Source organism: Xiphophorus maculatus, chromosome 11, assembly GCF_002775205.1.
Source record: "Xiphophorus maculatus strain JP 163 A chromosome 11, X_maculatus-5.0-male, whole genome shotgun sequence".
In the NCBI taxonomy this organism is placed as follows: domain Eukaryota; kingdom Metazoa; phylum Chordata; class Actinopteri; order Cyprinodontiformes; family Poeciliidae; genus Xiphophorus; species Xiphophorus maculatus.
Window position 1 is genome coordinate 18896079 of NC_036453.1, and position 17024 is coordinate 18913102.

A 17024-nucleotide genomic window follows, 5' to 3' on the forward strand; every position below is an offset into this window, starting at 1 on the left:
ATTTTTCCAAAACACTTCAGAACAAATATGGGCAGAAACATTTAACAGTTGTGAACAATAGGGTGATATATTTCATACATACAATAATGAACATATAAACAATTATTTCTGTAAAATTTAGATGGATTTGATCCCACACACACTTCAACTTGTAACATCGACAGTGCCTCTGTTCTGTACAAGTGTTCAGTTTCCTGTTACCAAGGCTGCGGCACAAACAGAGACCATGACACCTTAGAACGACATGGATGACAGTCAGACATGGCATGTATTATTTATATTGGTCTTTACTGTCCTGCAGAGGATTTTCAGAATTTATTTAGTTAAAAAAATGGGTCTGATGATTATAAACTTATAATTCTCATTGACAAGATAAGTTTTTGATTTATCAGTTTTGATTTAGAGGACATTACTGGAATAAAGACAAAACATTTTTTAAGCTATGAAACACACATAATTTTTTTTGTGCATGTAGAAGATGTAAATATTCATCTAATTCATGCATTTCGCTAGAGGTGCAAAATAAGCATGTATTTGCACATGAGATAAATGGCCCTGTCTACACACTAGATGGAGCCAAACAAGTTCAAGCACAATTCAGTTTCCTTTTTTAGAGGGTTCCCTAAAAGTACAGTACATATCAATCACGTGGTTCAGCTTATGCAAGGTCAATCTGACCAGTCATTTTCTTCAAACTCAGAATCATCCTCAGAATCACTGTATTCAACTGCAATTCGTCGGGACAGGATGGTGGCCACGTCGTTCCCCACCGGCTCCCTCTTGTTCTGCTGCTCTTGCTGCTCTTGAACTTTCTTCAGCTGGATGCCTAATAATAGAAGAAAAACATTAACACACCTTAAATCAGCAAACCTTTTTCACAAAATGATATCAGAGAAGCCATGCTCACCCATCCGAATGGCAGACAGCAGATCACTTCTGGCATCTTTAACCGGTTTGGTTTCTTTGTGTCTCGGTGGGTGTGAGGGCGCGACCGCGGGAGGCAGAGGTGGAGGAGGGGGACCCGGAGGTGGAGGCGCCATATGTGGCCCAGGAGGAGGTACCGGAGGGAGAGGGTACCCTGGTCCTATGTGCACAGCTCCATTATTCAGTGGTGGTGGTGGAAAGCCAAATGCAGTCTGGGCGGATGGGATGGGTGGGCCTTGGAGAGGAGGAGGGGGAACGGAGCTGTTCAACAGTAGGAAGATTAAAATTAGTGCCACAAACCTCAGCAATATGAAGTTACATTTTGAAACTAGCTTATTTTGGGGGCAATCAGTTGGAAGCTCACATACACTCTTTGCGGGCATGAATGTCATATTAATTTGGTGCTTTAAGCCAGTTTATTTAGACAAAAAATTTTCAGAGTTGTCTGATAATTCAAAACAACAACGTTGGTGATATTTATATATAAATTGGGGAGGCATGTTTTAATTTATTGTGGATCATTTCTTAAACCCACTAACAAAATATAATGAGATAGGATTTTTTTCTTTTACCATTTCTGATAAGAGAAGTAAATTTATTTAAACTGGGTTTTTTTCCACTCCTTGCATTTTCGCTTTTAAGCTACTCATCTGAGGTGCTGTTTGGTGGAACCCAACTCATCACCCTAAGATTAAAAGGACTTGGTTCAGTTATTTAAAAACAACCCAGGTGATAGTGGATGTATCTGGGTGAGACACATAAAAGTAGTAATAATAATAATAATCAATAGCTCAAGCCCATCATTACCTGAACACAAGAGTCACTATCCAAAACGAAACAAGCTTTTGACGTTATTTGTGGGAAAAAAAAGCTCCCACTCGAAAAACATCACTTTCAAAGTTAGCTGGCATTTGCCCCTGCCCATATGAATAAGTTAAATATTTGCTCAAAATCAGTTTCTTTGTCAAATGAGAAAACGACTGACAAGTGAAGAATTAAAATGTAAAAATACTTTACCCGTAAAACAAGGAGTTGGCAGTAACATGCTGAGGGTTATGTTACATTTCGAGTTGTAGTGGTGCATTGTGGAATATTAAAGGAGAAGAATGTCTATCTACAGTACATGTGGCAAGTTAACCTCAAATCAAAAGCTAAACTGAGAAATCTGCACCCAAATCACTGTTTTATAAAATAACACCAAACACACATCAAAACAAATTTAAGGACGGACATAGCATGCACACATTAAACTTTTGGAATGGCCCTGATCTCAACTTGACATGTTTGCTATTGCCTGAATGCACACTACCACAAACCTCTGTAGAATGAATTCATCCACCACAAAAAGCCTGCCAGGATATCAGAGAACAATGTGAAAATATGAGCTGCAAATAGTATGTTTTCACGTTTACCTACTCCTTTCCAAACAGTTTGTTTTGCATGTCTGATAAATTTTGTTAATCTGACATTCAACAAATTAATCTGACATTCATGCTGATGATGAGCGTGTCTAGCTCCTGAACAGCACAATACGTACTTGCAATCTGCAGCCAGACGTGCAGAACCATTTAATCTGTGTGCAACACGGGGCTCTGCTGCAGCGTAAGTTACTCTCTTGTAGTTGACATCGATGCTGTGGTATTCGTGCTCCACAGGTGGTGAGGGATGTGCATTTCCTGGGATGTAATCAGGGGACCTGGCATAGTTGCAAACAGCGTGAGCAGGTACTGGAGGGATTGGGTAGTCCAGAAGGTCAGGCCTGGATAAACAATGACAGTGAGGCAGATTATGATGCAGATGCCTTTCCCATATCCAGATGGTCCCTCTTTTTTCCGCCCAAAATGCCACATCACAAGCTCAAAACAGAAGGGATGAAAAAGCAAACATGCTGCAGAGGATGTGCGTTGGAAAGTATCCAGTTTCACTTTGCATTTCTGGAATTTTTCACTTTCTGAAATAAAAGTGAACATTTATTTTAAATCCTACAACGTCAACATGAATGTTTTTTTGGAATGGATTTAAGTGATAATAAACATTTAGAGTAGTGAAAACTAAGGCTGTCACAAAAACCAATAAATTATCATGGTAAATTGAATACTGCTCAATAATTTTCCATTTGCATGACTGCTATTCTCATGTCTGTCACTCTTTCTACCAAAGACTGGGCGACAAAAGGTTTCAGTCTGGTGCATTCCATTTTTTGAACAGCAATTTGGTTTACACTTCGTTTGTTGCTTCAGGTGTTTTATTTATTCTGGACATTTAAAATGTCTTCCAGTTCCAGTGTTAAATGTTCATTAGAAATGACAGTTTAGTGATCTGTCATATATATAGATATATATAGATATAAATATATCTATATATATCTATATATATCTATATATATATATATATATATATATATATACTCTCCCTTGAATGATATAATCCCAATAAATCACTGACTGAATCTGGTGAAATCCCCACACAAAAGAAACAAGATTGAAATCCCATCCTAAGTAAGGTGCTATATTAAATACAGATCTGATTCTGATGAGGGATTTATTGCATGGGTTCAGAAGCCTTTCGAAAACATTTAATTCGTGCAAAATAAAGGAAAGGATTGCCTGAGAGAAATCAAAACTGGTTTTCGTGCCTGCATTTAAGGTAACAGTGCATACTCTGGTAATATAAATATTTCAAAATAAAAAAAAACTAAACATTTTTTTTCAGGATGAAAAACATCATTTGTCATTTATAAAAAGCCTCTGCAACAAGAAACATTTGGCACAATGTAAAATGAAATAATAATAATTGGAATCACATTTGATTGTTCACACTTGCAGCATCTCATCTTTTAAATTCTTTCAAATGTATTTCATCAACCTGAAAGGATTCAGAAAGAAAGGAAAGTAGCAGTTTGAGTTTCAAAAGTTAAGTGTACTATTCTTTAAATTATAACATCAACAAATCTGCATCTAAATCTTTAAGATACAATTACACAACACAGAAAACTGAACACAACCAACACCAAAATTACATGAGTAGATGCAAAAATATTATTTTTTTTCTTAATCACAAACTTGTTTGAAAAAAGGAAGGGAAAGGAAACCCTTGCCTGCCATCAGGAGAGAGAGAGCCTTCTGACGACGCTCCTCGTCGAAGAGTTTTTGGATGGCGGTGATCTGGACGAAGCTCTTTATCGAAAGCCATTATGTTCCACTCTTGCCTGCGGTTTCGAGCCTTCCTCACCTTCTTCACCTCCCGCTGGAGGGTGCTGCTCTCCATACTTCTCTTCTGTTCCTGTGAAAGAGAAATTTAAAGACAACGGAGTGAATATTTACTCAAAACATAAAACACATAAACAGAGCTCTAAACAAGGCTGCACTGTTACCCTTTGCCTTCGCCTTTCTTTCCTCTTGTCCTCGGTGTCCTGAAGCATCTTCTCCTTCCAAAGATCAAAAAAGTATGAGGGGTCCGAGTAGAATTTCATTGCATCAGTGGAGTCCTCCCTGTATTGTATCAAATAAAACACTTTGCAAAGACTGAAAATATGAAGTGAACTGATGGTTGATGTAGAACACATGCAGAACCTGTAAGCTGTGAGGGCACCAAGAGGGGGAGGCCTGTCACAGCCCTCATGCATTTCAGCAACAGAGCTGGGAGTGCTGCCTTTGGACAAAACCTCCTGGTCCTGGACCGCAGTGCCTCGATAGGCCTTCCTCATGTTTATGTCCTGAAGAGACACTGTGGAGCAGCAAGAGCGGAGATAGAAGTCTGTTAAAAATCAATGACAGTAGAAAAAAGTGTAGGTTTTCAGTGTACTGACCTTCCTCCACGCTGGAGTCCAGTTGGGTGACTTTGACTGCTAAGCGGTCAATACGGTCCTGGAGAGAATTTGCACGACTGTAAAATGTGTTGGCCTCGTTAAAAAGCTCCCCAAACACGTTTTCTGCATGCTTACCTGCAACAGAAACACAAGGAGAGGCAAAAGAAATTCTCACTTTAATAAATAATGAAAAAGAATGAAAATGCAACTTTGCAGAGTCAATACGCTGCAATGACACAAAGTGTCATCTTTGGCAGAAAACTTTGGGCAACCCTGAGCATCCTCTACCTGACACTGTCATGGACTCTTCGGTTCAAGGCCTCTTCAAATTTACTGTAATACAGACAATACAGCTACAAGAGATCCTTCCTGCCCACAGCCATCACCATCTACAACAACTCTTTGAGGAACCTTGAATTAATTTGATTTAGAAAGATGTTTAATTCACCTTTGGGATCAATACAGTAATTTTGAATGTGAATTGAATTGAAGGAAAAGGTATTGCGTTACTTCTTATGCAAACTGTGTCGTGCTCTGTGGGCTGTTTGCATGCTTCCACTACCACACCTCCAAAGCACTTAGTGTGAAAGCTATCCTTAGACTGTCAGTGTTTAGGTCTCCACCCACCTACTCTCCATCTTTGCCTGTTGGACAGAGCTTTACAGTAAGCTCTAAGCCTGAGTTACTTCACTTAATCCCCACACACAGAAACACCCCTACACACACGCACACACTGTGATCAGGCAAGCCATGTTGCAGATGTCCATGAGAGAATTTGCTCTGTTTAAATTTTTCTTTCTTAATCCGTCATATTGCAAAGAGGCAACCCTCACGGCAGGAAAATGTCCCTGCTACCATAGTTGGGTGATAACTAGTTATATTTATTAAATTACATCTACTTGAGTGGCTCTTTTGAAAAATTGTACTTTTAAGAATATTTTTATTACACCGTACCTTTTACTTTTACGTGAGTAATTTTTATGACATATCGTTACTCTTACTTGAGAAAAAAGTCTGGATTCTCTACATACTGAATGAAAAACAAACATGTTTTAACCAAAAATGCACCAGACACACACCTGCAGTTTCTGTTAAAGTTTCATAAGTTTTTTATGGAAAGAAATTGATTTAGAAAACAACATTTTTGCTGATTTTGTTGTTTTTTTGTTACTTATGGTATATGAATTATTTTGGTCTGTCTGATTATGTAATTTTGAAATATTAAATGATTGATAATTTGATTAGTTACTCTGTATTTTAGTATACTTTTTACCAAATACCTTTTTGCTCTTACTTGAGTAATTTCTTGGGTGGCTATTTTTTACTTTTACTCTAGTAAAAAGTAGCCACTAGCTAGGTAGTGCTAGCCTTACTTGAGAACAATCTGTCTGCTACATACTTTGAGTTACATCCAATACGAGTCATCAAGAAATTGCAAATTTCATTTTGCATCCTGTTGGACGACAGTCTACGATATTCTGCATTTTTAGCTTTTATTGCTACTCAGATGAATGTATATAAATACAGGAAGATGGTACATTACTTGTGAAATGTGTGGGCTATAAACTATAATGTATGTAGTTTTCCTGTGTGTTTGGAACTTGTATGCAAACATATAACATTAAAGTCATTCATTGATTCATCCAGGTCGTGTTTATGAGACATAAACACTCCTGGAAATCCACTAATTCAAGATTAAGATGGCCTCTGAACAGATATTGTTAACATCTGGGACCTTACTTAGACAGCTGAGCTGACGGATGATGGCAGACAGCGAGTTATTTGTCACACATTCCAGTTCGTTGCCAATCCCATCAGGCACTGCACCTTGGCACAGGTGACGAGGCTCAATGTTTCTCTTGATCAGAGGCATGACCCCTTCTCACATCTCAACGACTGCCTGGTGGGGATGGAAAGGAGGCAAAAATCAGCTCTCCAGACAAAAACCTGCAGAGTAGCTTTTGTATTTATAGCATTTATGTTCTTTGTGAAAAAACTTTGTTTTGGCACAATTTGCTTTTCTTCAGTAAAACACAAACAATAATCTCCTATTGTACATGCAGCTTGTAAATGCACCCACTGAAATGATTCATTTGTAAACAAAAATAAGTAAGCTAAAGTAAGTAAATTGACCTTGAAACTATGTAAGTCAGATGTTTAATACATGAGTGCATCCAAGTTTATTGCACATTACCTATGTTTTTTTTGCTAGTGATTTAAAGTTTTAATCAACATCCACTGAGTCACTTTGACCCATTAACCTTGAGTGGGGTCAAAACAAGGTTAATGATTTTGACTTGTGCGGTTTTTGTATACTGCATGAGCCTAACAACTACAATTTGGTTATTGCTTTCTGACAATTAATACTTTTTACTTGACGAATGTCAGACAAATATTGTGTATTTAAACACACAAACATTTCTTATATAATAAATACAAACATGGTGGTTCATAGATGCACCTTGAGAAAAATGATCAGCAATGATGCTAATGTTTAAACAGTTCTATGAGCTCTTACTAAAAATTTCTCATTTTTAGATTTTTTATAGGTTAACAGAAAAATCTAAAGTTTCTTTGTCTTTCCAGATTCAAACAATTATGAAGTTTTGAAATATAATTTTATGATTTCATAAACATCTATGGAAGACGAGACATTATTATTTTTTTAACTTCAAAAATAAATATTTATTTTTCTTGTTTGTTCTTAATAAAATAAGGTTGATTGATGCAAGATTTTTTCAAAAGAATTTGAAAACATGATTTATATTAGATAAAAAGTGTCAGATTTTGGACACAAAAATGTCAATAAAGAAACAAACTTCCTCTTTTCCTGAAAACATATTATAATAATAATTTATATTTTTATGTTTCCATCTATTTTCCCTTTTTTCCATTGTACTTGCCTTTTTTATCTATCTATCTATCTATCTATCTATCTATCTATCTATCTATCTATCTATCTATCTATCTATCTATCTATCTATCTATCTATCTATCTATCTATCTATCTATCTATCTATCTATCTATCTATCTATCTATCTATCTAATCTATCTATCTATCTATCTATCTATCTATCTATCTATCTATCTATCTATCTATCTATCTATCTATCTATCTATCTATCTATCTATCTATCTATCTATCTATCTATCTATCTATCTATCTATCTATCTATCTATCTATCTATCTATCTATCTATCTATCTATCTATCTATCTATCTATCTATCTATCTATCTATCTATCTATCTATCTCTTTCTTTCTCTCTCTCTCTCTATATATATATATACTGTATATACATACATTATATTATGTATATACATAATATAATACATTCTATTCTATTCTATTTTATTTTGAATAATATAAAATGTATCCAGCTTGTTTATTTTCTTTTAAGCTTACTTATAAAGCTCCCAAAACTTTCACATTTCTTAAGCTGTCCTGAGTAAGCATCTTAGTAATTATTACAGCTCCCTGACTTCTAAAAATACACAACTAGCTAACTATTTGAACACTTTTAGTCAAAGGTGCTCGTAAACAACAAGACTTCCTACCGGTGAACTGCTGACCTTTGCCTCTATCCTGGAAAAGTGTTCTCGATGGGCCAGATTGTCAAGGGCTATTTATCCTGTTTTCTGTCATCAAGTGAGGAAACAACTGTCAGAGGAAGAGCTGTTTCAGCCAAGTCAAAGGAACTATCCAATATGTGAACAGCAATAGTAGTCCTCTGCAGCACAATTCACTAACAATAAATCCCTACGTCCAAATAACAGCATGAGCCAGGAGAGGATTATCTAGTAGATTTACTCCCAGCGTCCAATCACAGGCATCATGGCTGGCCATGTTACATCCAGCTTCATTTCAGGCTGTGTTAGTAGTTTTTATATAGCATAGTAATGCAATCTATGAATTTAAGAGCATGGAGCAACTCAATACTTTTACATAACACATGAAATTAAGTTGGGATCTGCTTGTGCTACTGCTATTATATCTACTGCTGCATGCAACAGAACTTTGTTATAACCAATTATTCAATTTAACATATAACATACAAAACATAAAAGTTTTGGACTTCAGTACTTCATATTGTGGGACCTTCAAATCTTTCTGCTTTCTTTGCATAGGCAGCAGGTTGTCGCTCTAAGCTGGTCTATTATCATCTCCATGGGGATGACCTGGATAAATAAAGAAACCAGACACTTTCAGTCTGATTTAGGAGTCTGCCTTTCCTCACATCTGGCTCATACTACCTCCTTCCTCATGTAGTATTTGTAAAACATGACCCTTAGAACCTGTGTTTTAGTTAAGATGTCAAGGACAATTCTTAACTTGAAAAAATATTTCAACTGTATATTTTCACCTTTTAAAAAAATAAAATAAAAAAATAAATATGCATGTAGTATCTTAATTAAACAAACCTAATAGGAATGTTGATAATATCGGTTAAATATTAGATAAATGAATTATTTAAAGATAATAAATAACAGCAAAACTGAAATAGTCCTTTACTTTCTATCTTTCTTTGTTTCTTTTTTTCTTTTTGTTTTCAATTAGACCTTTTTATTTACAGTAATGCGAGTTTCTAAATTTTACTGACAAACAAAACACGCACAGACACATTTCAAGTTGAACTGCAGTTGCCATGGTAACACATGGTTACCTCTGGAAAACCTCCAACTGTTAATTTTGCAGTGCAGCGGTTTTCAGGTGATATAAAGTCAAAGATATAAGGAGGTAGGTAATACCTTTGAATTATTTTGATATCAAAAGAATGCTTTTTTTTCCCCCCTTTTCGTATTAACATGTATTTTCATTTCAGGCGGGCCTCAGCGAAATTGATTTAGCAGTTTGTGACAATTCTGAATCCAGCAATAACGGCTCTAAGATGGACCCTGGCTTAAATGGTGAAACAAGGAGTGCTTTTGTTATGTCAAATGGTTTGCATAAAATGATGTACTTTTCTTGAAAGTCAATCCTGTAATCCTTTTTAATATTTATAGACTTTTTAGAGGGTTGTTTGAAGACGCATTAGTTAATGTTTTAGACTAAACAAAATTTCTACCACAGCAGTCCAAATGAGAGATCCAATAATGGAAATGTACCTGGGAAAGGACAGGAGACAGTCAACACTAAACATACCAGCGGTAGAGTTTTGGACTACGCTACCAAGTAAGTGCAGAGAGAGTAAATGAGAGCTGAGTAAACTGTGGTATGTCAAAGAAATGGCAATAACGTGCCTCTCTTTTGTTCTTGAAAGATTCTCTGACAGGTCGAACTGAGTTCACAGATTACAAAGAAAGGAAAACAGAGCTAAGGGTAACCGAAAAAACTTCTATTAAAACATAAAATAATCTCAAAAATGAATCAAAAAGATAAACCCAATAGAGTAGAAAACGTGTGGAATAAATATTAAATCCAACCTGAACTCTCTATGACTGTCCATGGGAATTTAAATGAAAACAAAATCTTAGCTGTTATGTTATGGAGTCAAAATCAATCTAATACATAACCTGAAAGATTTATATCAATATCTTGGTACAAGCTAATCAAAATACACACATTGTTTCAGACCAATTGATCAAAGATCAATTGATTGAAAGATAATGAAATGACCAATTAAACCAATTCACTGTTTTACATAAATACACACAAATGTTGAAACTCTCTGTGAAAATCTAGACACTGTTTGGTAACTTGATGAAATCATTTTCTGATGACCGTAGGTTTTTGTATTTCTGGATGCATTTTAGTTCCCTCCGATGTAAAACCGTGATTTCACAAAGTCTGTAACACACAAAGAGAAAAACAATGTTTTATGTTGATAGTGACTTTTGAGTCCAGGAAAAAAAAAAGAATTACAAGAACATCTTTGTGAATAATCATAATTTTGGTCTTAGCTGTTTTGATATTTCAAAGTTTTATAAAATAAATGCATTAGTCACATTCGCATTAAAAGCAGCAACAAAAATTTTTTTTTTTAAAAAACTAGCTTTAATGGAAAACAACTTCTAACTGGTCTCAGCAATGATTAAGTCAATCAAGAGTTTTGTTGTTCAATCTAAGCCATTTCTGTATTTCTGTGCCTTTTCCTGCTTGTCGTTAGACATATTGAAGTGCTGATTTTGCTGACATTCCCATGTCCTCAGGTTGAACTGGCAAACTTAAAGAAAAAGACAGTTGACCTGGAGAAACTCATCAGGCCACTGGAAACAGAAGTGAAATGCAATCAACATTTCTGTGAGAAAGAACTTGACCACATGAGGAAGTTCATCACACGAATTGAAAGAAAACCCATTGATGCAAAAAACCTGTGAGTAATAAAAAAATCTGTGGTTAGTACTGTTGGTTTAACAATATTTTTTTCAAGATTTTGCTGAAATTGTGACCATTGTTAATGTTCAACAACAGATTTGAAAATGCCATCAAGTCCAAACAGGAGAGCAGTTTTACACTGGTGAAGTGTTTGGAGGAAGTGATGATTGCCAAAAGGTAGAAATGAGAAACGATCAAAAAAACACAAAAGTCTTGCTTTAACAGATGCAATCTCTCGTGTGCGATTCTAAATCGGGTCTCTCCTCTTTGAAGTGAATTTGACAGGGTTGAGGATATCCTCAATAGACACAAGTGTTACGCAAACGTATTGTTCAATCTTGCACCTCAAGAGTGGCAGGAAGCCAAGGAAGCTGAAATATTGAAAGCTAAAGAAACTCGGAAGGAACACATCACTGAGCCTAAAGAAACTGCAGACAGCCAAAGTAAACTTTTTTTTTTCACTTGTACTAATTACCTTCCTTATTGGTGTCTGAATTTCGTTGTCCTTGTGACAATGACAATAAAGATTTATCTTATCTTATCTTATGAAAACATTAGCCTCCCCAAATTGGTTGTAAATATATTATATACGTCTAGTTTTTGTTTTTCAAGTTCAAATGAAGCAATCCTTTAAAATAAAATATAAATATAAAATAATTACATTTTGAGGGTCCATTATACACACCTAACAAATTTTTAAGACACACACCGGAAAATAGTAAAAAAAAAGAGGGATTGGCGCCATCTAGTGGGTATATAAAATAAGAACCAAAACTCCTGACAATCGATGTAAAAAAACTATTTTTTCTCTTCAAGAACAAATGTGTGGATTCTTGTGTAGCTTGATCTTTTTAGGCAAATTTCAGAACCTGACACAACAATTTTAAATTTTGTCCAAAAAATGTTCTCTGGCAAATTTCAAGTATACAAAACACACTGCTGAACAGACTCGAAAATAGTAGCAAAAAGTATCCCTCAGTTCTCTTAAAGGTTAACTTTGCAAGTACATTTGGGAAAATTATTTGTGCACATAGTGATTTGAAGTCTATGAGGATCCCTGAACTAGCAATGAAAATCTCTTCAGACATCAAATGTTCTTCAAGGCGTAAAATAAAGAATACAGTACAAACAAGGTTATATTTTCTTTGCCGTACAAATAAATGCTGTACATCTGATGTTAATTTATGTGTGGAAGCAGCTCCGACATCCAGTTCAGATAAAATCCTGCCTTGGGAGACAACGTCGCCCACGCCACAGACAGACACACAGTAAGTTAACACAGTTAATCAACTTGTTTAAATTATTATGGATCTCTGCCTCCTAACCCATAATCTAGCACATGCAGTCACATTTGTCATCGTTGCGAATCAAAAGCGACAAACGAATTAATTATTTAATTATTATTAAATTAAAGCCTTACTGAAACTGACTGGAAAGTTTTCATATCTGGCACATGCTGTTCATTAAGAACAGGATATTGGCATACAGAAAAGCTAAATTTAAAGCAGAAAAGAAAAGGCATAGCAAAATTATATATATTAATTATTAGAATGAATTCAGTATAGGATTGAGTAGGGGTCTTCAAATTGTATTTCAATATTTGTTTTAGTACAAAAAAGGCAGCTCATTTAAACAAAAAAATCCATTATTATCATTAGTGGTTGTAATTAGTGTCAATCAGTAATCGTGAACAACATATTTTTACAATATTATTATTGTTGAGTTCTTAAAAGAATTAGATATTTTTTAAACATCTAAAATGTCTAAATATTAGACATTTAATTTTTAGACATTTTAGAAATTTTAGCATATATTGTATTGTTTTTCTTAAATTGGAACATCAAAATTTGGACCAGGAGGAGGCTTAAGTAAAACGATCATGTTTTCACAGCATGATAATTAAAATTTTGCCTCCATATCTTTCAACGGGTGAGGCCCATTTATAAACGACTCATTTACTATAATTTTTACTGACTAATATTAAGATTTTTTTCATCAGTTTGATTTCTTTTGCATTTTCAGATCAACAGATTCAGCTGTGCCTAATGACAGTGACGGTGACGGCGACGAGGTTATTTACAACCTAAATCAGAGCTCAAGACAGAAGCACTTCCTATTTTTTATTGTTCAATGACCCAGTTTGGTTTTCCTCCCCTTCTCTTTGCAGAGGATAGTCGAGATCTACTTCACTGATCCTTTTGAGGTTGTGGTTTTACCATCGGAGTTAACTGACCAGATCCTTTCTCTGATAGAGAACGCCACTGAAATGGATAAAATACTGGAGCAGACCTTGGACACCACCAAACTTAAAATGTGAGAATGTGAACGTTTTATTTAGGGAGTCATTTTAGACATACCAGTATTATAGCAAAACACTTCAAAGAAGAGGCATAGGACACATAAAATTTTCAGCGGCATGTGGTGATATGTAAATTTAAACCAAATGCCAAATAGATGATAGATATGAAAGACACATAACTCCAAAATCTGCCTTCTATTTGTGAAGGGAAGAAGACGAGAAGAAACTAACACAGCAAGAAAGCAACTTGGAGAGCAGAATTGAAATGGAAAAGAAGAGAGCTGTCGTGCTCAGAAAGCAGGTTCAGCTCCATAACTCATTAGAAACAAAAGACGAGGTAAAAAAATCAGCATGGGAAAAAAAAAGTCCTGTCAATGTCAAGTATAACTCTCTTCTTGTTTATCACAGGATATACTGTTAGAAGCTCTGGGTAAGAAGGTAACAGAAGTTTACCTTTGCTGCTTCGAGAGTCGGATTATCAATCAAGCAACTTTGGAAAAGCTCTGCTGTGTTGAGCACCGTATGAACCTCTTGCTCCAGCAAATTGAGAAAATCCCTAGAGATATGTTTGAGACACTGTGGGAAATCAAGGATGGAGAGAGGAAAATAAGGTTTGTTTCCCTCACTATGGGAAAGCATTGTAAAGTCAGATTTACATACAATGTCTTCCAAAAACATTTATTTCTCTTGCAATGTTACTACAACAAGCTTGACTGTTTTGATTGGGATTTTATTTGATAGAAAAACAAAAAGAGTGTCCATTTCCCAAACACTCTTATCCTTATAGCATCACCAGGGGGGCTGGTGCGGATCTCCAGTAAATTCCTAACCAGTTAAATCTTAGTGTAAGTGGTTAAGAAACTTGACCCTTTAAATGAAAACAATAAAATAAAATTTAGAAAGAATTTCAATATCAAGGACTAAAATTTTCCATCTAGGATAAGTGGTCTTTTTTGTGAACTTTAGTGTAACTGTCTGTCTTATGTGACCTCTTCCTATTCCAGGGCGCATGAGGAAAAGCTCCGGGAGGAGAGAGAGAAGCAGAAAATAAAGATGAGCAAGTGCATGAGAAGAGCTTCGGGAGAGATCAGGAAAGTTGTGAGTCTCTCTAAAATGACAAAAGCAACCACTGATACTGTCTAATCAGTTTATATCAGTATAGTACAAAATGCCAGAATGTATTAAGTGTGTTATATATAACCCATTCAACGTAAATATACACTTTGAGAGTTATCCACCGCTGATTTGCTCTCATCAGACAGTTTGTTTTTTGTACAAACATTTCTCAAGCCTCCCAGTTCGACCCAAAATATATACATGGTTTTATTTAATTTATTTTAACTGTAAAAACTAAGCGTTTTATTTATTTATTTTTTTTAGCCTGGAAGAAAGATCATGCAAAGATGGAATCCTGTCCGAAAGAAGGAAGAAGTTATCGATGAGCCTGCTCCTCTTGAGGAAATAGACCCGTTAGAAGAGCTCTACACTGACTGTGATTAAAATCTTGCATATGAGGTTCTCTTTCTTGTGCTGCAGCTGAACAGAACAAAAGGGAAGGAATTTGTTTATCTCATTTCTTTTTGTGTTGTGACCTGAAAATCTGATATATCTGCCATAGATTTGGAATAAACATGAATATTTAATATTTGAAAAAAATAAAATAAAATAAGGAAAAGTTAAGTCGAGAATGTAATGCAATTTCGAATGATAATATGTAGAAACCCTGATTATCAGTTATAGCCAAGTAGCTTCTTTCTATATGCAATTCATAACAAACCTGCGACCTTCTCACTATATTTGACATGGGATAATTTACTATTACTGTTTTTGTGATTTCACCTTCATGTTCTCTGTTGATTGTGAGTGATTTTGTCTCAGGTTTCACTCAACTGAACCCATAAGAAACCAGTTTTCTAAGCACTTAACTGTAACATTAAATCAAACCTATTAATTTAAGCAACTAATTTGTCTAGAAGATTATATGGCTACTTGAGATAAAATTATTTTCTTTTTAACAAAATGTTCCCAAGGAGAAGACATGTGAATGTAGATCTGGACATGGGACTTCAGTTGGATTTTGCAGTCATAATTTACAGTGAGCAGTATTTTTTTTTGTTCCTTCTGGGAACTTGCAGGGGGAACTCTGAAATAATTTAAAACATCGCTTTTAAAAGCTTAATTTGTTGTAAGAAAGCTTGATTTGTGTTTCTGTGATGAGCATATGCTCTGTTTCTCAAAACAATGTCCAGTTCCTGTGAATGAATGCACTCAACCACATCCCCCAGGCTGTTCATGCAGTTAGATATCTGGCAAGGCATAAAAGTTAACATTTCAAGTCTGCGCATGACCTGGGTACACATATGCTAAGTATGTTACAAAAATATCAAAAGCAAAAGAAGAATTTAAAAAAATCACTGCTTGGGGAGAACATTTCTGAACAAAGTTTCATGGTTAGTCCCTGTTCTGTTTCTGTGCTGTACTTTAAAAGCCATTGTCTATTTCTGAGAGTTTTACTGGCACTAAACCTGGAAACAACATTTTACCCCCATGAGTCTTCCATACTACAGAAAACATCATAATCTCAAAGCCAGCTCAGGACTATTAACCCCTGTGCTACAGTGCTTACAGTCCTAATTTTCATCATCATTGACCCTGCTGGTGTCACATAATGTAGCCAACAACCAGTTTATCCACTTACTGCACATAGGCATTAACACATACACCTCTACCCTCCATTACACACTGAATGTCCCTCTTCTGATATTTGTCCTCCTATTATGGCTTTCTAGTGCTATTTTATAATGACCACAGCCAATACCTTTCCCAGTTATTACCAGTAAAGACTGAGAATTACTCAGGATTATCAGTTAACACTGTGGTCTTCTTTTCATGTTTGCACTTGCCAAAAATGTTTTAATGTATATCAATGTATAACATGTTAAAAAAAATTTCAGCGCCTTGCAGGAGAGTAACTCAAACCTCTGTTTGCTTTATCAGGATTTTAGATGATAGACATCAGCAAACTGAATAAATGATTTTCACCAGTATATAAGCATTGTTCAATTCAATTTCAAAAAATAGAAAGAGCATGACACAACTGGAAACCTTGCGGTGGACTGGCGACATGTCTGTTGTGTATCTTGCCTCTCACCTGATGATCGCTGGAGGCAGGCACCTGTCTCCCTGGAGACCCTCCAACGACAAATGTGAGAGATAACAGATGGATGGACAACCGCAAACCTAAAATATAGCCAATATTTATTATTTTGTGATCATTTAATGTGGATAATGAATTTTCTGCTTTTACGAACCACTGAAATTCACCAAGCGTTGTCATTACAAAGCTATCAAGAAGTTTCCCCAACTGTTCTCTGTCTGTTTACAATGGCTTTTTACAAAACTTAAAATTTTCCCATAGCAGAGCTCTGCACCAGAGGAAAAAAAAAATCAGCAGCAGCTTAAGGCTGTATCAAAAGCCTCACAGTTCCTGAGCAGTTGTCTTTATAGGGGGTGACTCTTAGAATGCCTCAACTTGTTTGTCTCATGGTTTAAGTGGTGCACATAGCCATGGAAAGATCATTAAATCTCTGTTTTACCACTTGGCTTAATCCCTGCAACAAAAGGGGAAGATACAAAAAAAAAAAAAAAAGGGGGAAAACGCAGAGAAAAAAAAGTAG

At 35.5% G+C, this 17024-nt stretch overlaps 2 protein-coding genes across 3 annotated transcripts; one reads left to right on the forward strand and one right to left on the reverse strand.

Moving 5' to 3' along the window:
* Positions 1 to 40: 40 nt before the first annotated feature.
* LOC102220310 (wiskott-Aldrich syndrome protein family member 3-like) lies at positions 41 to 8454 on the reverse strand. Of its 2 annotated transcripts, none has more exons than XM_023342681.1 (9): positions 8306 to 8454; positions 6473 to 6632; positions 4733 to 4867; positions 4497 to 4650; positions 4298 to 4415; positions 4022 to 4206; positions 2462 to 2683; positions 908 to 1185; positions 41 to 826 (listed from the first exon to the last, which is right to left on the reverse strand). In XM_023342681.1, the coding sequence occupies exons 2-9, from the start codon at positions 6603 to 6605 to the stop codon at positions 669 to 671; spliced, it is 1383 nt and encodes a 460-aa protein (XP_023198449.1). In that variant the 5' UTR covers positions 6606 to 6632; positions 8306 to 8454; the 3' UTR covers positions 41 to 668. The 2 variants fall into 2 exon arrangements, with proteins under 2 accessions (XP_023198449.1, XP_023198448.1); XM_023342680.1 differs by having other exon boundaries at positions 8291 to 8454.
* Positions 8455 to 9811: 1357 nt separating this feature from the next.
* On the forward strand, positions 9812 to 14860 carry LOC102222006 (cilia- and flagella-associated protein 100-like). Its single transcript, XM_023342887.1, has 12 exons — positions 9812 to 9905; positions 9994 to 10052; positions 10883 to 11046; positions 11145 to 11225; positions 11322 to 11491; positions 12235 to 12316; positions 13071 to 13119; positions 13216 to 13361; positions 13555 to 13684; positions 13756 to 13958; positions 14352 to 14445; positions 14728 to 14860. The coding sequence occupies exons 1-12, from the start codon at positions 9812 to 9814 to the stop codon at positions 14845 to 14847; spliced, it is 1392 nt and encodes a 463-aa protein (XP_023198655.1). The 3' UTR covers positions 14848 to 14860.
* The last annotated feature ends 2164 nt before the right edge of the window (positions 14861 to 17024 follow it).